The 21,330-nt window shown below is 43.8% G+C and overlaps 1 protein-coding gene across 5 annotated transcripts in view; it reads left to right on the forward strand.

The window, feature by feature from the left end:
* The window catches only part of Xrcc5 (X-ray repair complementing defective repair in Chinese hamster cells 5), an 87,537-nt gene extending 66,924 nt beyond the window's left edge, over window positions 1-20,613 (forward strand). For 4 of the 5 annotated variants that reach the window (XM_006495892.2, NM_001357519.1, NM_001357520.1 and 1 more), the window contains 5 exons: window positions 7,279-7,388; window positions 9,018-9,114; window positions 9,362-9,429; window positions 19,556-19,627; window positions 20,368-20,613. In XM_006495892.2, the coding sequence (XP_006495955.1) occupies window positions 7,279-7,388; window positions 9,018-9,114; window positions 9,362-9,429; window positions 19,556-19,627; window positions 20,368-20,382 (362 nt within the window). In that variant the 3' untranslated portion in view covers window positions 20,383-20,613. The remainder of the gene's footprint in view (window positions 1-7,278; window positions 7,389-9,017; window positions 9,115-9,361; window positions 9,430-19,555; window positions 19,628-20,367) is intronic. The other variant, XM_006495893.4, reaches the window with a different exon arrangement.
* The last annotated feature ends 717 nt before the right edge of the window (window positions 20,614-21,330 follow it).

The raw sequence follows: 21,330 nt of genomic DNA on the forward strand, positions 1-21,330 counted from the left end.
AGGCTCATAAACTTTATGCCTTTTTGAAAAGTTCTGTGTCTTTTGATTTCTTTTTCCCCAATGAGAATATTCACTAGAATTTGTAAAAATGGAAGCAAGGAACACAGACATCCAAGGAAAACTTCTTGGAATCTTAGGTTAAGAAATAAATCGGGGTGGGGTTGGAGAGATGGCTCAGTGGTTAAGAGCACTGACTGCTCTTCCAGAGGTCCTGAGTTCAATTCCCAGCAACCACATGGAGGCTCACAATCATCTGTAATGGGATCTGATGCCCTCTTCTGGTGTGTCTGAAGATAGCTACAGTGTACTCATATAAATAAAATAAATAAATACATTTTTAAAAAAAGAAAGAAAAAAGAAAGAAATCAGCCTGTCTTTTGTTGTTTGGGGAAAAGTATTTAAAATACCTTCTTTTTGTACTTAGCTACTTACCAGTTTGACCCCTGTGAGGACATGGGTCCTATGGGAGTCACTCAGTTACTTCTAGGACCTCCTGTATATTTCCACAATCATGTGGTGGTATGGTAACTGCTGTTGTGTCCTCCCATGTTAAATATCATATATATATATATATATGTATATATATATATATATAAAATAAAATATGTATATACACACATATATATATGAAATATATATATATATATGAAATGTATGCCACTTAGATAAAGCTGTTATACGTAGTAAAACTAATGGTTATTATGTGACTCTCTTTCTGTAGAGTAAAACTTATTAAATAAAAAAAGCAAACATCTAGTAAAAGTTTCAGATGTGCTGGTGAAGCTTTGTAGCCACTTAATTGGGTTTTGTTGTGTCCCACCTCATTAGAGAGGAAAGAGAAAGTGTTGCAAAGGCTGTCTTACTTTATCGTTTATATTAAATAATACCTTGTTCATATCCAGTTCTCCTGGAAATATCCAGTTCAAACAAAGGGGTGGTCATTTTTGTTACCTCATGATAAAGGCACACACCAGGTGGCCCGTAGATCTAAACCTCACTCTACCCCTGTACACATTGCATGGTCAAGGCCTGGGAGGCCCAGGCGGCCCCTTGCCAGTTGCCTTTCCCATTCTCCTAGGTCTATAGACTTCTGCAGGGTTCAGTCAAAGGGAAATTGTGACAGAAAAACGGTATGGGGATTGGCGGAAATGTCAGAGTATCTCCTTTCCTGTGATGGGCAGCATCTCTGGTCCTTCATGGCTCTGCCTCCAGTTACCCCATATTCCCTGTTCTTTTTGCAACATGGCACAAGGTACTAAAGGCTGCTTGCCATGTGCTGCTTGCTTCTGCCTTACATGGATGGCTTCATAGCTCTTCATCCTGCGAGTAAGGACTGCTTGGGTTACATTTCCTGTGGCAAATATTTAAAGCGAATTCTTTCCTTCTGGCTGATAAACTTGCAAGCTCTACCCACAGCAGCTGATTCATATCCTAGATCAGTGGTTCTCAACCTTCCTAACACTGCCACCCTTTAATACAGTTCCTCATGTTGTGCTGACCCCAACCATAAAATTATTTCGTTGCTACTTCATACCTGTAAATTTGCTACCTTTGTGAGTCATAATGTAAATCTCTGTTTTCTGATGGTGCTAGGTGACCCCTGTGAAAGTGTTGTTTGACCCCCAAAGGGGTTGTGCCACACAGGTTGAGAACTGCTGTCCTAAAGAGAAACAAAAAGGGAGCCATTTTGTGATCATTTTAGCTGCCTGTTGTAAAATCTACACCACAGACTCCCTTTTATTATCGAGCACATATCCTTTCCAACTTTCTGGCTTGAAGCAGGGGTTGTAATTTCCATGTCGATTCCATTGGTGAAAGACTCCTTGCCTAGAGTCTTATCTGCTGATGGGCATCATTCATTTTTATTCTGTTAGTGATATCCTAACATTATGTTTATTTGATTTAAATGCCTACATTTTTATTGTTGCCTTATAATTTTTAAAAGTAAAGATACCACTGTCACTAGGAATATAAATCTGTTTTTGCCATTTAAAAATTATTTAACTACTGATACCTGAAAAATGAGCAGTAAGCAGACTTCCCATGAGGCGGTGCAGCCGGAAGGGAAATTCAGAAGGGAGACATCCTGAATGATGCTCGGATCCAATAAAGCCATCCATCCAGGATGCTGTCAGGTTGTCATATACGGTATGTGACCAAGGGGGGAGCCTACCACTCTCTTTGCTGTTAGATAAGAAGAAAACCCATAGTTACTTTCTTTCATTTGAATGAAAATATCTTTATAGGTCAGAGGGGTGGGTAAGGGGCAGGCTAGGTTGTGGCCCCAGATGTCCTGGCCCTTGTTACCATGCACTGAGAAGGAGGGTAGTAGTCTGTTGTATAGGACTTGGGGTGGTATTTTGTAGAGGGAAGGTATGCATTTCAGATAAAACAAGAGGAGTCTCGTTTTCCTCTGATGGAACACATCTGAGTCTAGAAATCCTTTGAGTGTGACATGGTTGCTTGGCTCGTTTCACTTATGAACAAGATCTGGACTACTGTATTAAGCCCATGTACAGCCTGAATCTAGAATAGATATCTTTGAAGCCTCTTTGAGATAAATGATGGCCTGTAGTATCCTAAGATGGATACTCCTTCCAGGGGCCAATTTTTATATTTGCTACTAATAAGTGTTGAGTCACTGGCTAATTCTGAAGGACATTTTGGTGCATTATAATTGGATCTGTGACTTAGGGAGAATGGAGACTGTCAGTCTGTCTCTTAGCCCTGTTATTGCTATAGAAGCAGAGAAGCCCCTGGTTATCAGCATCTCCTTCATACAGCAGAACAGGGGAACCAAAAGCATAAACCAGCTAGGAAGAAGTACTGGGTTTTCCCAGTCGTTTTGTTTGTTTTTTGTTTTGTTTTGTTTTGGGTTTTTTTTTTTTTTTTTTTTTTGCAGTTTACTATATTAAAGATGGCAGGGAAATGGGCTCTGCCCCCAAATGTTGGAATGGAAGTCTCTTGTCCACATCTCTTCTAATATTCAGTATGTAAAGCGTTATCCACCACAGCTATGCCCTGATGTTAAATGGTTCATTATAGTCAGTGAACCACAAAATTGTCTGGGTAAAGGGGCAGAATTCAGAATCAGGGGCCAGATGCACCTGCCTGCTTCTAAAGGACAAAAACCCAGCCCTTCGTCTTCACTGGATTGTTGGAAGGTCGGTGTGTTTATCTGCCTGAGTTTCTCAACCTCGTGGGGGAAAGGACAAGGCAGTCTGATAGACAAAATCCGAATAGGTTCTTGGGTTCCGAGAGTATCGTTCTCAAATGTAAATGGGACGCCGAGACGCCTTCATTCTCCGTGTAACTTCTTCACCACATCACCATTGTGCATGGACAGGCAGCTTTGGTATTTGCTGATTTTATTTGAGTTTGGGTATTTTCTCCGTAAACTGGTCTGTGTCTCTGTCTCTTTAATGCTGGTGAGTGTGAGTGTGTTTGTGAGTATAGTCTGTATGAGTGTGTTCTTTCATATTTCAGGATAAGCAGGTAAGGAAACGGTTTTTGTGAAATAGTTCAGTATCTCCTCTCTTCATTGTTTAATGGGCTCCCGTGCTAGACAACATAATCTGTTATCACTTGATCCTTTGTGTTTTTATGTATTTCTTTGTAGATTTTTCCCGCGCGCGCGCAGGGACAGGCACACTATGGTGCTCCTGTAGAGGGCAACTTGTAGAAATGTATTCTCTCCGTTTCTCTTGTGGGTTCCAGGGACTGAAGTCAGATCATCAGGCTTGGTGGCAAGCGCCCTTACCCACTGAGCCATCTGGCCCTTTCATAGCTGTTTCATAAAATGTGGGCACAGAGTCTCTCCCTTCTTCTTCTGTTAATTCCCATGCTCCAAGTCCTGGTTTATATGTTCCTGCGAACTTCCTTCTTGACTTCCTGCCAAGCTCCCACTCCTCTGTCTGTCTTTAAATGTCCTTTCCAAGTCCTTGGCCTTGAACCCTTTCTAATTCTATTCTTTCAAAGGAGCCAGGCTCCACCCTCATCACAAATATGCACTCTCATGATGCTTCCGTGCGCCAGAGCTTCCCGGCCAACTCTGACTCCTTCTTCCCTTACTCTTGCCCAGTCACTCCAGGCACTCTCCCTCTCCTACCCTCCCTTCCCATTTCTTTGTGTGTGTGTGTGTGTGTGTGTGTGTGTGTGTGTGTGTAGAGGCCAGAGGTCAATTTGGGGTATCTCCCTCTATTACTCTTCACCTTACTTCTGAGATAGCACCTCTCACTTAGCCTGGAACCCACCAATTTAAATCGGCTAGACTGCCTAGCCAAGGTGCCCTGGGATCCTTCTTTACAGGGCTGCTGGGGAGCTGAACTCATGTCCTTGTGTTGTGAGCACTCTATGTGCTAAGCCTGGGCTGTTGGAGAGAAAAGCCAGCTGCTGGAAGAAAGCCACCTTCTACCTTTCATTGCTCAGTTAAGAACCATGTTCACTGGTGATGCCTCCTGAATCACCAACAATTTAAAGTTCATGTGATTTCATAACATTCATAGCCTTCTTCATTATTTACACCCAGTTGTTGTTGTTGTTGTTATTATTATTAGTGTGTGTATATATTACATTCCCCAGGAGCCTGTTTAGTCCTCAGAGGGAAGGGATTTACCTTAAACTTATTGAATCCTAAGGAACACTGCATCCTATCCTGTACACAGCAGTCACACAATAAATATGAACTAGGACAAGCTGATGAAGTGGCTGGTAAACTAAGCAAAGAGAAACAGTTACGCCATAGCTTCCTAAGATACTTCATCCTCATCTCAGAAGAAATGGAGGACTTGGGGTATTTGGGATTAGTGTCCTTAACCTCGAAGGAAATTTATTTGTGCCTAGAGAGATAATGCTAAGTGAACTTCTTATCAAACCATCTGCAAAAGGAGCTGTCGTGAACTGTATTAGAAACGCCAGCCATTTGGTTATTTTGCTTTTGCAAGCTGAAAAGAGAAACTGCTTTGTTTGCTTTGAGTTTCTTGTTGACGGTTCTCTCCTGCCAGGTAATCAGGGTTGTATTACTTACCTCCCTAAGACGACCATTGGAACGTGCTGTGTCTCCTTTGAATAGTGTGTGGATATTAATTTACTGCCAGAGGACACATTGGGGGAGATTTCTGAAATTGCATAGGGAAGTGTTTCTTTAATCCTCAAATTTGTCAAATGCTTTATAATAATGGAGATCATAATCTCCGGGTTGGAAGGAGAAATGGAATGGTTCTTGGGGATATTTTTTCCTTCCTGAGAAATTGCTATATGAGATGAGAAAATGCTTCATTCGTTTTTCTTTCTGCATGCTTTAAGGTCTTCCGGAAATGAGTAGATGGCACTGATTCAGGTCTTTTGTAAGAGGCTGAACAGTGTTCAGGTCTCTGATTCATAGAGTTAGTGGCCGCGAGCCCTCACCGGCGACTCTTAAAAGCAGTTTGCTTTAATATTGCACTCTCACATACATTTTAAACAGAATGTTCAAATGAGGTCATGATTTTGGGAAATAGCAGCCATAGGTATATCAGCATTGCCCCAGAAGTTGTCAGGCAGCCAGGCAGTGCGTGGCTCCAGGAATGAGGGAGAGCGTGCCCGTAGGCATGATGTCCCGTTTCCATTGGTTTCTTCTGCTGAGGCCAAGGCATGTTCCCATTGTCCTCTGCTGTTTTCATGCTGAAGGGTTCTTTTTTCTTTGTTAGTGAGGCAGCCACAAGTTTCAGCTTGCCTTGCAAATGATAACATTATTAATGTCCTTCTGCTTTCCAAGCCATTTATATGTTGCCTGCTAGCAGCTATTGGGTATTAAGTACCCAGAGCTAGTGCAGTGCTGAGAAGCACGGGAAATATTCAGGTCCAGGAAGGGCACAGATACAGTAATGATCGCTCATTCTGACGACGAATGTGGGCTGCTCTTTCCCAGTGCGATCTGGGATTGGTAAAGGGTAGGCCGTGCTAGCTCGTTACTTTTCATTGCCTGGTGCTGTTTGACAGTTACTTACCCTAAGTCTCAGAGTTGGGGGAGGAACTGGAGGATTCATTTCTGATGAATATTTTAAGCAAGGTAGTTTTGAATTGTTCAAACTAAAACAACAACAACAACAACAACAACAAAACATCACCACCACCACCAAACCACCAACCCTCCCCCCCCAAGATTTATAATGAAACAAGCAAATAAAAACATAAAACAAACCATCCTACTACAACCTGCAGAAGGAAAACTTAGGTATAATTTTAGGCACTTAATTTCTAGGCACTAAAATTCTAGAAATTTAATTTTATTTCTTGACAAATAGTGTTACCAAATTTCTTTATTCAAAAGATTTACTATTTTTAATTATATGTGTGTGTATGTGTCTGTGTAAGTGTATATGCATGTGACTGCAGTGCCCACAGGAGCCAGAAGAGGGCATCAGCTATCCTAGATCTAGATTAAGAGACTGTTGTGAGCTGCCCGATGTGGGTGTTGGGAACAGAACTCTCAGCCTCTAGAAGAACAGTACATCACGTGCTCGTAACTACTGAACTGTTTCTCTACCTCTTTACCAAATCTCTTTCCTTTTCCTTTTCCTTTTCCTTTTCCTTTTCCTTTTCCTTTTCCTTTTCCTTTTCCTTTTCCTTTTTCTCCTTGCCTCGCCTCTCTGCCTCGCCTCTCCCCTCTGCCTCTCCCCTCTGCCTCTCCCCTCTGCCTCTCCTCTCCTCTGCCTCTCCTCTCCTCTCCTCTCCTCTCCTCTCCTCTCCTCTCCTCTCCTCTCCTCTCCTCTCCCCTCCCCTCCCCTCCCCTCCCCTCCCCTCCCCTCCCCTCCCCTCCCCTCCCCTCCCCTCCCCTCCCCTCCCCTCCCCTCTTCTTCTTTTCTTTCCTTTCCTTTCCTTTCCTTTCCTTTCCTTTCCTTTTCTTTTCTTTTCTTTTCTTTTCTTTCTGTGTTTGTTTGGTTGGTTTTGCTCTGTTTTGTTTCGTGAGATAGGGTTCCTTTGTGTAGCCCTGGCTGTCCTGCCCGTGCTTTGTAGACCAGGCTGGCCTCAAACTTAAATAGATCTGCCTGTCTTTGTCTCCTGAATACTGGGACTAAAGGCGTTCACCACCATGTCTTGCACCAAAGTTCTTAAATACCTACTTTTAAGATAGGATTTTGCATCATCTCCCTCCCTAAAGAAACTTGGCAAGTATGCATGCAGATTCCGAGACTCTTGACCAAGAGTTCACCCTTACAGCTGTGTTCCAAGAATTGTACTATGTTCTCACAAACATCCCCATGCCTGAGAGAATAAATCTATTATCTTATATTCTAGCGAGTCTCCAGTTAATAAGTCACATCGAACAATTTTTGGATACCAATGAAACACTGTATTTTATGAAAAGTATGGACTGCATCAAAGCTTTCCGGGAGGAGGCCATTCAGGTGAGTGTGCTCACCCGTCTCCCAGCAGCTGACGGCAGGGGCACGCAGCGTCCCACAGGTAAGCCTAGCTTGTGGAAAGCATCGTTCTCACGGTCAATTGTGCAGTATGCCAAGTGGAAATGACCAAACGTGCCTGTCATCGTCATCTCTCGGGAGGAGTGGAGGTCGTGGTGTGGTAGGTGGGGATAAACTAACTCATCTAGGAAAATTGATGAAAGGTATATATGAGTGTGAGTGCTGAGAGGGATTTATAGAGATGGGATAGGTGTATGAATGCCAGGAGAAACAAAGAACCCTACACACAGCAGTAGTTTCCCAGTGCTGTAAGTGAGTTTTCTTCATTTTGTTAGGGACTTACAGAAAACACTTATAAACCTCTATCAGATTATTTGTGGGCCTTTTTCCCTCTAAGCAAGAAGTGAGCCAGTTTGAAATGGAAGGTGTGTTTTAAAGTTGGCACAGTGGTTGAGTGTGTCTTTGTGCAGGTGCTGATGAAATATCTGCTGAATAAATAAATATTTGATTAATTCAGGTGCTTATGGAGAATGACAGGAAAATTAGAAAATGGCTGAAATTAGAATAAAAGACTCGGAAGTAGATGATACAGACACGCCACAGATTAAAAACAATGAAATTTTGGAAAAGCAGAACCAAGAAAAGGCTAAGGGTGGTCCAGACGAGTGCCCTGTTCCCACCACGAGTCAGGTTAGGACTTGGGTGGGAAAACAGAAGGAAGGCTAGGACTGTTCCTCTCAGCAGCCTGTGTGGACGGGCCCTGTGCTTCATCTGCATCACATAACAAAGAAGAGAGCAAGGTGGAAGAGGAGCAAAAGAGACCAGAGACAGATTGGTCCTTCTTCATGTAGACCTGTGTTAAGAGTAAAATTAGTTTTTTTAAAAAGAACATGAAATTCATCGAAAGAAACAAAATACCAAGTGGATCTTTGCTCCCTAGAGACCTTTCAGATCCTCTGGTACATGATGGCATATATTTCTCCTTTCCTTCCCCTCTGAGTGGTCTCCCTGACGACTGTCAGGGTCTCAGTGGTCCTGACTGGCTTAGAACTCTCAATATAGATAAGGCTGACCTTGCATTCCTCATCCCCTACCCTCCATCCCCCTGTGCTAGGATGCTAGGCATGTTCCAGGGAGCCAAGATGTGTATGTCTCTTAAGTAAAATACATATTTTAGAAATGACATATAGAAAGATTTATAATTGAAATAATATGACTAAAGTTAAGTGACTTGGGCTGTGAGAGGCAGGGGTGGAGACAGTCCAAGATTGGTTGTTACTGCTGGATAACGCAGCCCAGTGAGGGCCTATGGTCAGTCTCTCGTAATCACAAAGTGATACAAAGATAGATAAATTGACCAATCTTATAGTCAAATAAATGATCAGGGCATGAGCATCCAGTAAACTGTAAGTTCTACGCTGCCAAGATCTCTGTGGCTCCTGGCTGTGTGCCTTCTGTGGATAGACGGCTCTCTGTTTCTCAAAGAACAGAGCAGTCTGAGTTGCCGGCTTCCAGTTACGGAAGTACATTCTTTCTGATGGATTCAAGTGCAGTGCATTGGTTGAAGGATGTTTGCTTGCTCTGACTTGCTTCTTGTTCCCTGTCCACCTCCAGTTTTCAGAAGAACAGCGCTTCAACAGCTTCCTGGAAGCCCTTCGAGAGAAAGTGGAAATTAAGCAATTAAATCATTTCTGGGAAATTGTTGTTCAGGGTAAGGTGGTGGTGTTTTCTTCAAATATTTATGCTACTTAAAATATACATAAAAACTTTCCTTTTAAGTTTTTCATTTTCGTGTGTGGTATGCATGTATGTGAGTATGCATGTTTGTATGTTTGGGGCACTTACATGCGTGCGTGTGTGTGTGTGTGTGTGTGTGTGTGTGTGTGTGTGCACATGCATGTGGAAGCCCATGGTTGATTCTGGAAAGCATCTCCATTGTTTTCCACCTTACTTTGTAGATGGAGTTACTCTGATCACCAAAGACGAAGGCCCAGGAAGCTCTATCACAGCTGAGGAAGCCACAAAGGTATCGAGAGCCAATGCCCTCCCTGTCTTTAGACGAGTTACCCCATGAGGGAGCTCCTTACACAGTGAACACATTCCTTACCAGCCAGGTCAACAGCCTCAGCTGCAGCTGCACTCCCAGAACAGGCACGCAGCCTGTTCTTGTTCCCATGGTTGTGTCTCTAGAAGCCACCTGTAGTCCTGGCTTCAGTAACTACAGAACTGTTAAACGTCATAGCCCATTTCCTTTGTAGCCCAGATCCTAATACAAGCTGTGACAGACCACTCTCCCACCCCTCTCTTTCCCACCTTAAATTTTTGTTTAAATGACATTGGGTGGGTGGGTGGGTGTGGGTGTGGTGGAGTGTGTGACATGCAGTGGTTCATGACGCATGCATGAATGTCTGAAACAAGTGCGGGCATTGGTCGGCTCCTACCGTCGTGTGGGTTCCAGGGGTTAAATTAGTTTGTCAGACTTGATGGCAAACACACTTACCCACTGAGCCATGGGCTGCACCCTCCCAGTCTCTCTTAAATACTGGTTAAACAGCAAAGGCTGCGCGGCGATCCACGGTAGAGTTATTGGCTAAAATAGCATGCCTGAGGTACTGGATTTGTTCCCTTGCACTAAAAACAAAACAAAGAGAGAGACTCCAAAGATTCTGCTGGTTTGAGGCAGGTCTGAGGAGTGATTTGTTTGTGGTTTTAAAGCTATTCTTGTGAATATGTTGTGGAGCTGGTAGAGAAAGACTCCCATTCTAGCACTGGACTAGCCAGGTGTTTTCAATGAATGACCTCCACATATACAGAACCCACAGCTTTTGATTGGCACATTTGTTAGGCTAAGGCCTCCTTGTTTGATGTTTTGAATATTAAATCTGACTCAGCTGTCAGTCAAATATATGTAGCTATTTAGTTCAGTAATTCTTCTTTGTACTTCAAGGTTGTAATGAAATTTTTATGAAATTACATTGAGTAGCTCAGGGTACATGGTTTATAACAGCCTGCTTCAGTTGCAGACACAGGCTGACCTCGTCTCACGAGCACAGGACCTGGGAGCTGGCAGTAGACTGAGCTGTGGCATCATAGTCATTGGCTTAGGTACTAACACTGGCCCCTAGAAGCTCAGGTGGTCAGTTCTGGGTGCATAGGGCTGTGCTGAAGACTCAGAGGTAAGCACAGTGGGGAAGGAGAACTTGGCCTGGGGCTGGAGAGCCAGAGTAGCTGTAAGGAATGGCAGGGGCAAGACTGGGAATGGTCATTATTCATCTACCTTCAGGCCAAATGGAAAATGCCAGGAATTTTCAACTCAGAAAAGGCATTAGACAGGAACCAAAGTAGTATTCAGGAGAAAAGTTAGCTAATTTTTACTGAGTATTTTGATTTGAAGTTTTTTTTCCTTGTTTATTTATTTATTTATTTTTGTTTGTTTGTTTGTTTTTTTTTTTTTTTTTTTTTTTTGGTAACAGGGTCTATAGCCTAGGCAGGCCTTGATCTCTCCATGTAGCTGAGGAAGGCCTTGAACTTGAAAACAAAATCATTGTGTGTGTGTGTGTGTGTGTGTGTGTGTGTATACCTGTATGTTCATTGTGAGTACAGGTACGCTCATGCTATGACATGGGTGTGGTGGTCAGAGGACAATCTTGGGTATTATTATACTTGTCTTCCTGTTTGAGACAGGGTCTCTTCTCACCACTGCCTGTGACAGTGTCACTGGCCCATCAGCTTCTGGGGCGTCTGCTGTTCCTCCTTCCCATCTTACTGTAGGAACCCTGGGATTACAGATGGCACTACAGCCTCCTGCTTTCACAGGGCTACTGAGGACCCAAATGCAGGTCTTCATGCTTGTTCATCACATGCCTTTCCTACTGAGCCATCTCCTCAGCTTGGCCTTGAATTCTGACCTTGCTGCCTCCAACTTCCCAGTCTTGCGATTACAGGTGTACATCCCCACACTGGTGCCTGCAGTGCTGGGAATTGAACCCAGGGCCTTGCGCTTTACTGCAGAAGCACTCTGCTACCTGACCTGTGCTACATACGTCTTTGTTATGAACAGGCATGGGCCTGCTCTTGAGCATGGAGATCATAGAGCTCAGAAGAATGCTCTGCCATCTCAGTGTCCACAATACCTGGAGCTACTTCTGCCACAGTTGGTACTGGGAACCCTGGGCTTGAGAGCGTTGCTCAAATGTGCAGCTTCATTTCTGTCACTTTATACAGTGCTGAAATCAATCAGTGTCCTCAAAGAAACACCATTAGAAGAGAGGGAGGCAGAGAGAGAGAGAGAGAGATTGATTGATTGTATCTGTTTAACCCAGACCTTATAAAAAGAAAGAAATTCCATGGTTTTCTGCATTTAAGTTTGGCTTAAAGTTAGACTAGAAAATAAAAAGTGACCTGAATTGGGAAAATGTCAGTCACCACATTGTATTATCCTACAACTTGATCTTTTTATAGAAGGAGAGCACTCAGTAAGTGTTCAGTTGTCGGCCTCCCCTTGCAGGCACACACAAGCTGAGTGTGGGTATAGGCTTTTTATGCCAAGCCTCGCTAGGGAGGACCTCAAATCATAACTGGTAAAGACAGGTACTTTGATTGTCTTTATCCTTCGTGATGATGGGTGCTGGCTGCCACTGACCCATGACCTTATACAGTTAAAAATAACAGAGTGTGTCCCTTCAGAAGCAAAGGCTGTCTCAAGGTAACGTCGTCAATGGGAAGGGAATTTATCTGTCAGTCTCTGTTCCCCACAGATGACAAGACTCATCTAGACACATCTTATGCACGTTATCAGGGAGATGAGAGCTTTGGGTCGTGCCTGCCACCACCGTTGCAGTCTCTTGTCCAGCAAAGAGAGGTCTAGCTGACTTTAAGGCACCTGCTGTGTCATCCAAGGCTGATTGGATGTCATCCTGATTGGATGAGGCTTACTAACATTATCAAGGGTGTTCTTAAAGTCAGTTTTTATAAACGTTCATCTTACCTACAAAATATCATCACAGCAACATCCAGACAGCATTTGAGGGGACAGCTGGGTGTCAGGCCTAGGGAGTAAAGCTCTGCCAGTCAGCTCTTGCTAAACATAGTCAGTTCACGTATAAGTTAATTCTAATCACTATGTGCTATGAAATTCTGTCATCTTGCTGAGATTGACTACGTATTCCAATTTTTAAAGAAAGTGGGGAATGCTGATGTTCAGAAGGTAGGCTTTCCTCCCAGCAACACATCTTAGCCAAAAATGTCACATCTCCGTGGATATGGAGTTAGAGAAGGAAGGAATCTAAAGGGATACAGCCTTTTCAGACTGTGTGAGGCAATACTGCACGTGTGGTGTCTTCTTCCAGAGTAAAGAGCACAGAGCCTATGCAGCAGGAGTTTTAATAGCTGATGATTAAGCTTTAGAGGGAAGTGTAAGCTAATTGTTAGGGATAAGGTAGAGTCCTTAGATGATTCTAGTATCACAGAACTGATGCAGTTTGAGTTTAAGACAACTCTGGGGCTGTCACCATCTTTGAGTAGACGTAGCATAGTGAGCACAGGTGGGAACAGCTCTCCTGTCACTGGCTGCCTGGTTCCTTCTTGCATGTGGAACAGTGTTTCACTAGCAGTAAAACTCCACTTTATGTCAGTTGAGAGCCCAGGAAGTGCAGCTGAATCCATGGAGGAGGAGTAGCTCAGTGAGAGGCTCTGCGGTAAGCATTATCCTATAGCCACTGCCAAAGTACATTACGTATCAGCCTTGCAGATTACATAGTGCGTCAAGAAAACACCATTTTCTTTCTTTTTTTCACATTTTTAGTGCTTCTACTAATTTAATATTTTATGCATGTGTGTGTATGTACATGTGTGTGTGTAATGTGTGTATATAGTTGTATGTGGGATACATGTACCTGTGTATACATGGAGGCCAGAGGAAGATATCTTCTTTCAAATTTAAGATACCCTGCTCTATCATGCTCCACCATAGTCCTCTGAGAAAGAGAGTCATGATTTGGCTGTGATAAAACACCATAACAGAAAGCAACTTAGGGGCCAAAGGGTTTATTTGACTTCCACTTCCAGGTTGCAGTACCTCATTGTGGGACAGAAGCAACCGGTCATAACCAGCAAAGAGCAGAGAATGAATGTATACATGCTTATCTATGTTCCAAAAACAAGGAATGTTTTGATTATATGCTTTTCCCTTCCCCAACTCCTCTCATATCTTTCTCACCTCCCTACCCATCCAACTTCATGTTCTTTCCCTCCTCCATCTCAAAAAGCAACAATAAAACCAAAACCCAAAAGAACACATCCATTGCAAGAAGATGCCTCTCTCGCGAGGGTCCAGTCATGCACTGGCCTATGGGCATAGCAGTTTCATTAGGAGCCATATTATTGCTGTATTCCTTTAGCAGAACAGTACTTGATTTTCCCCTAGGCCCAATGACTTAGTTAGCCTTAGATCCTTGGCCACTTTTGCAGTGTTGGGTGCAGGTTCCATCTCATGGGATGGGCCTTAAATCCAGTCTAAAAGTGGTTGGTTATTACCATAACATTTGTGCCATTGTCACACTAGCATGTCTTGTAGGCAGGTCACATCTGGCTATTTATGTGGTTGCTGAGATCTGAATTCAAGTACTCGTGTATGTAGCAAGTATTTTTAGCTCTGAATTTAGTATTTATATCAAATGTTTATATGATAATAGTTTAACTTCCACATTGTGTGATATTCATTTAGGACATGTGTATGTGTACATATCATATTCAGATAAGAGAAGGAAATAATGGGAATAAATTTTGTATTTATTTCACTGCAAAATCAGTGGTTCTCACTGCCACTCTGATTTTCTCAGTGACCTTCTAAGAGCCTACAAGAGTGAAATACCATCCTGTTACCACTGGGAAGCCAAGCCCTAGAAAGCTTAAATGGGGCTATACTGTGAGAAGAGGCAGCAAGATTAGAATGCCAGTCTCTGTGCACTGCACTGGGCCTTGGTTCCCAAGTGAACGAATGGTCTTCTCAGTAGAACCTTTGACCAGCGGTCACTAGAACACACTTGTCTCCATCTGCTTCATTTCCACAAGTAACTGGCACCACCAAGACCTGCTTACAGTGACCTAAAGACCGTAAAGTAGAGCCTGAACTGTGATTCCGCTTCAGAGTGCATTCTGTCTGTGTCATGTGCAGTTAGGCTTTTGTGTCTGCCCTAATATCAATGAACCTTTTATACTAAAGATGCTTTTATGGCTGGGGATTGCTCTGGGGTAAAGCACTTAGTACACAACAAAGAAAAAGGGACTGTGGGAGAAGGCAAGGACTGGCCTGGAGTTCTCCTCTGACCTCCTGCACAGTGCGGTGTGTGTGTGTTTTTAAGTTTATGTGTATATGTATTTTGCTTGCATGTATGTATGTGCACTATGTGCATGCCTGGTCCCCTCAGAATCAGAAGAGGGCACCAGATCCCCTGGGATCCAAGTTACAGACAGCTGTGAACTAACTCAGGCCGTCTGGAAGGAGAGTTAGTGCTCTGAACTAGTTAGGCAGTCTCGAAAGAACCGTTTCTTTCTAGGCGAGGTGACACTCGCCTGTAAACCCTGTCCTCATGAGGCTGAGGGTCCTGAGCTCAAGACCATAGCCAGACCCTGTCTAAAAAAGGAAAAGGAAGGAAGGAAGGAAGGAAGGGGGGAGGGGGAGAGGGAGGGGGAGAGGGAGGGGGAGGGGGAGGGGGAGAGGGAAGGAGGGAGAGAGAGAGAATGAGAATTAATGAATGCATGGGAATCATTTCTCTAACTGGTGGGTGTCTCTCTTGGACCCTGTGAATGTTTCTTTTGTTTCTTTCTGCTTTAAATCATTGATGTCATTTTTTCTGGATGTTGTGGAGTAGTGGTGAAAGTGGTGTGCGTGTGCATGTGTGTGTGTGTGTGTGTGTGTGTGTGTGTTTTAAGTTTTACCTAATGGTTATTGAAAGCTTGGTAGGTTTTTTTTTTTGTCTTGTTTTATTTTTTGAGTTTTTTTCTTCCTCCTCCATTTTCCTCCTCCTCCTCTTCCTCCTCTCCTCCCTCTCTCTCTCTCTCTCTCTCTCTCTCTCTCTCTCTCTCTTTCTCTCCCATTCTCCACCCTGCCTCTGGTACTAAAGGTGTGAGCTACCACACACAGCAAGCGTGGTGATTTTTACATTTAACTTTTTATGAAGGCACACCTTACATGTAGGAAACATTCACAAGCATCATGTGTGTGCTACTTGATGGATTCTTAAAGAGCATATACCTAAATGTCTGCAGCCCAAAAGGGCCTCCAGTACCTTCCCAGCCAGAACCTCACATCTCCTGCATTGCCACTACTGTCACTGGAGCCTTTTTGTTTGCTCCTGGTCCTCGTGTACTTGGAGTCAGAACCTTTGTGATTTCCTCCTGATCTCTTGCCTGTGTTCTGGCTGGGTAGTGTCCCTAGTACTGATTCTACCTACCATTGTTCAATCCTTTCTCCCGATGACAGGCATTTGGTTTGTTTGGAGATTTTGACATTTGCAAATGAAGATATGGTAGATATTCTAGTACACACTTGCATATAAATTGCATATACTCCCTATAACTAGCACATTTCCACTTACATAAGCATTTTTTCCTGCTTTTGTTCATCTGAGGCTAAGCACAGACCTGTGAGCTGGAGGCGTTTGGGAATAATTGGTTTTAAGACAGTCAAGTCCTTGCCCAGGGCTCCTAGGAAAGCAGCCGAGCTAACGTTCTGGCTGTGTTTTCCGCATCGGGCTGCACAGTCCCTCTGCTGCAGTCTGTCTTTATGATTGAAGTAAGCTGTCCATGTCATTTTAGGTAACCTTGTGGGTTTTTAGGCCAGAGTTCATGTAACCCATGCTGGCTTTAACTTGCAATACAGTAGAGGGTGACCTGTTCCCCTTTTCTTCACCTCATGAGTGGGGATGTGGCTTTGTTTGGTTTGTTTGTTTTCTTAACTTTTGTTGCTATAGTGTTGGGGATTGGACTCAGGGCTTTGTGCTAGCTGGACAATCCTGTACCACTACTGATGTTTTTGAAGGATCTATAGTCACTGGATGGTGCCCAGTAAAAGCCTTGGTAATTTGTTTTGAGACAAAAATCTTAATTTATGCTCCAGACTAGCCTAGACCTTCCTGTGTATACCCGGTTGGTTTGGAACTCCCAGCAATCCACTTGCCTCAACCTCCAAACGCTGGCATTGCATGTGTGAGCTACCACATCCATGTGCTTTTAATATGGGTGTTGATAAAGACCTGATTGTTAGCTTTTAGTCTTAATGGAGGAGTAAGACTAGCAGTTCCTATGCAAGGGTTATTGGTTCCATTTCTCTGGATGGGACCAGCTGCGTCTGGTGTACTTAGAGGTAGTACTGTTTATTCATGTCATAATGGTCTATAGACAAGCAGGCTCTTTGTGGTTAACGCCAAGTAAATGATGGTGGTTTGAGGAAGGGGAAAGCATGTCACCAGGTGTACATTCTGGGTTTTCTCCACTTCAGCGTATTGCAGAGGAAAAGAATGACAGAAGGCGGGAATGACTCTTACCCTCTCTGCTGCGATCTAAGGAGTTGGTTCTTTGATACAGCAAAGCGGTCCCTGAGTGCTGGATATCTAGCGGGTCTGTCACCGCACAGACTAGAACTTACTTGCGTTAAAACTGACGAGGAGCTGAAGAAATTTCTAGATTACTAGAAAAGTACTGATAATTGTTGCCCAGTATCATATAGATTTTAAATGATACAGTTTTCTTTTCTCTAGCAGAACATGTTAGAGATAACTGAGTTTTCTCGAAAAGTTTTGTAATAATGGGCATTAAATACGTCACTATTCATTGCTTTTATGTGGACAACAAATTATCAAATGACCTATTAATTTTTTTCCCAGTAATATTTTACCCTTTGACTATGTATGAAATGTGCCATGTTAAACTGCCAGCAGTGTTTTTATCTGATATTAAATATTTTTAACTTAAAAAAAAACTGATGAGGAGGGATCATTGGAAGAGATCAGCCTCGCCCGGGGCTTTGGGGAGGATAAGGAGGCAGCTGAGCCTTTAGCCGTAATCTGCTTATTCAGGAGCAAGAGCAGACCCGTCAGGGAGTCAGCCTCGGGGGCTCTGCACTTGGTGGAAACCCCAGTTCTTCGTTCTCTTTCTTTCCCCTGCCACTCTGCTCTTCCTAGGAGTTTGGCCACATCTCAGAGATGTGCCATTTGTGTTTAATTATATGTACCTCAGCCATACCGTGCAGGCAGTCCTATCTTAATTTATCCTTTAATTGTGCTGTGGAGAGGCCTTGCAGGAAGGGAGACTGTGGAACTGTAGCTTTTAGAGGATGGATGCCAAAGATAGTTAGGCGTCTCTAGATTCATCCAGGAGTCCCCACCACGGTTCAGGTGACTGAGGGGCAATATGTAGTGGGCTGCTGCCACCGAGCCCTTGGGCTTTGTCATTTCCTAGGAGGTGCTGGTTATTTGTGGCCCCACAGGGGTATAGCAAGAACCAGCAGTACTTTTTACCTTTTTTTTTTTTTTATCCTAACTCAGTAAGTCTCAGCTATGTATCTCCGACATGTGGAAAATTGTCTGTGTTGGTTAATGGTAATGAGTGGAAGGGCCAAGGTAGGGAATAATCATTATAGTACAGTAATCAGGACAACTATGAAGATTAAGAATTAAGGGGCGAGCACAGCTTATTTTTAACCTTTGGCACAGTAAACCATGACACAGTAAGCCTTGGGCAAACTTCCTTTACCTGCATTTGGCCCTTAGATATTTTTATTAATATCACCCAGAATAAATATATAGTACAGCGATGCCTGAGCTTCATTACAGTTCTGTTCAGACTGTCTGCCCTGGATCTTCTCTCTGATAGTGTGGTTCCCAACTCTGTACAGAATCTAGTGGAGGGTCACCAAAGGACTATGGGAAGATCCATAACATCCTTTAAGAATCTCAGTCAAAGTGGAGATCAACAAGAAGTGAGGAAAATACCCAGGGAAGAGAAGCCGTTAGCAGACTGCCATGGCTTCCATCCCAGTGCTGAGAACAGAGCCAGTGTGTTTGAGTGCCCGTGTCCGTGCCTGAGCAGAGCGTGCTCTGGGGTGTGCTGTGCACAGCTGCTTACTTAATGGGGGACAGTGCTTTAAGGTTGTTAAGGAGATATCTTCAAGGTATACCCTGAGTTTCAAAGGTCATGGTCACCCCATGGCTCATAAGAAGAATAGGATTCATAGGGAAAACAGTCTTGCCAGTATTCATGTTAGGAAAGCAGGAAACCTGCAATCACATGTTTTCTCTGTCGCATGGAGACAGGGTTGACCTGGAAGGCTTGCTTACCACACAGAATACTCAGGGAGCCATGCCCACTGCTACTACCCCATTTCAAACACTTCAGCAGGCTCCTCTTACCTTACCTGGAGTACAGGTGCCACAGGAAGGCCACCTTCTGTTTTGGGACAGTAGGTTTTAGGCCATATTTTACATGCAGTTGCCACATGCCCCAAAGTCTGAAAAGATGGCCTGCTTCTCAGTCTTGGAGGGGCAGGGTGGGGAGTGATGCTCAGATCATTCTCGGAGCCACTCGGTACTTCTAAACTCTGAATATCACTCCTGATCCGTAGCAGACAGTCGGTTCTCTGCTTTAGTTCACTGATGTGGAGTGTTTTTATGCCTCTTTTCAAACCATCTCTAACACAAACAGAAGGATTTCCACGAAAGACCAAACAGCCTCCCAAGCTCGCCATTTTGTTCTCTGTGGCTGTTTGTCCTCAGTTGTGTTCAGGAATAGATGATTACAATCCTGCTTAATTCTTCTGCTCCTTTCAAATGAGACAAGAGGTGCTGGTTTGATTTGGGAAAGGGGTTTTATTATTTTCTTAGCCTGAACATGCCAGCGCGCCCCGCGGAAGGCATGAGATATCGGGTGTGCGCTTTCTCATCCTTACCAAGCACTGATGTTTCCCCTTCTCCACAAGAACTCTCTAGTGAGAGTCAGTGTGGACTATTGACCCTCAAAACTAGCCCTCATGTTAAGAGACAAAGGAGCACTGGCTGAGCTCCTGTGTCTCAGAGCCTTTCTGTGTTTGTCTGTTCTTTTTGTCAAAAAAGACAAAAACGATCATTCTATTGTCATGACTGACTTTCTGTTCATAGTTTCTGGCCCCCAAAGACAAAGCAAAAGAAGATACAACGGGACCTGAAGAAGCTGGTGATGTGGATGATTTAGTAAGTACTTTTAACATGCACCAGGTGTTTAAAGACCAAATTGTCTGAGCTGTAAATGCAGCCACCAAACCTGTCACTGCAGGCATGGTTTTTATTTGTGCATTAACCTCACACACACCAGACACTCCTTGCACTGTTAATTATTACCATTACAAATCTAATCATATAGGTAATCTCATAATGGGAATTCCTATGTTCTGTGGTTTCAATTATAGTGTTCATTCAGACTAATCCTCCCCTCTGAAGAGCTAGAAAAGAGCCGGGGAAGCCATTCCCTTAGAAGAAAAATGTTATAATTTACTGAAATTGTTCTTAACCAGAAATAAGCAGTGTATCGTGCAGTTTGTGTGGGTTGACAAATACAAACATCCTTTTAAAAGCCCACTTCCTAAATGTTCTCAATTAGCTAAATAGAAACAAAGCAGACTGATAGGCCTTTGAAGGCAGCCCTCGACACACCATGCTGTGGGTGCTAGGAAGTTGCAAATGTGGGCTTTTGCAGCCATGTTTGGGAAAAACATGCACTTTAGTATCACAGGAAAACTGGAGTGATGACCACACACTATGCTGTCAGCCTTTTTGTGGAAAAGTTTTTAGGGTTGAAATGAGAAGATATTTAGTGTTTAGGTCCTAAAATAGTTGGCAGAGAATACCAGTACAGGTTTTTGTGTGTAGCTAACTGGAACTGCAGATCTGAGAGTGGCCTGGTTCCTTTCTGAATATGTTGTTCTTGTTTACAGCTGGACATGATATAGATCATGGATGTGTGGGGAATCCAAGAGTGCCAGCTCTGTGCTGCTGAGAGCTCTGGCAGCATCCCTGAGGCCGTGCAGGGGATGTGAAGCTCTGGACGTCATCCTAGCAGACAACTTGGGAATGAGTCACTCCAGGTCTCTACAGAGTGACCATAAGGACATATATTACAAGAAATAACTTAGACCCTATTCAAATTTATAAAGAGCCATTATTTTCTGATTGGTATATCATTTCTTGTGTGAAGTCTCATTCTTATTGGTATATTATACGTATGCGTAGAAGTTTCTAGAAAATAGACTTCATCCTACCCTGCTGTGATGGTGAGGAATCAGTCAGGTGAGGTTAGTGGACTCTTGGAGCCACGGCGTGGCCCCGGGTATGATTCTTGGCCCAGTTCAGGAGTCATCCACCAGGTCTGCCAGTGGTAAGAACACCACATGCAGAGGGAGCAGCAGTGCCTGGTTTTTACCAGGTAGGCGGTGGGGAAAGCCATAAGTAATGGCTGACCTTAAAGCATTTTCGCCCCCACTTTAGCTTGTTCAGGTGACTTTGACGGGTGGGAAGGGCAGTGTCACCCTGCACGTCAGTTTGGGAATGGCAGTGTTCTTGTGAAGAGAAGGCCTTTGTTCAGCCCAGTCTCTGTCATACTGACAGAAGCCTCACTGAGAGCCCTGGCTGTGCTGGAGCTCACTTGGTAGACCAAGCTGGCCGCAGACTCAGAGATGAGCCTGCCTCTGCCTCCTGAGTGCTGGCATTCACCACACTCAGCTCAGGTGCCCATTTAAAGCATCCCCAGCAAGGACAATGAAAGCCCCGGATGCCTGTGACTTATCTTCCAGTCAGAGTGAAAGCTTCGTTCCTTAAAGTCTAGTGCATTGTTCTCGCTCCTCCTCAGCATGGCTCCGGAAGTGTGGTCCTGTAAGGCCTCCTGCCTTCCTCAGCGTGGG

Source organism: Mus musculus, chromosome 1 (genome assembly GCF_000001635.26).
Source record: "Mus musculus strain C57BL/6J chromosome 1, GRCm38.p6 C57BL/6J".
Classification (NCBI taxonomy): domain Eukaryota; kingdom Metazoa; phylum Chordata; class Mammalia; order Rodentia; family Muridae; genus Mus; species Mus musculus.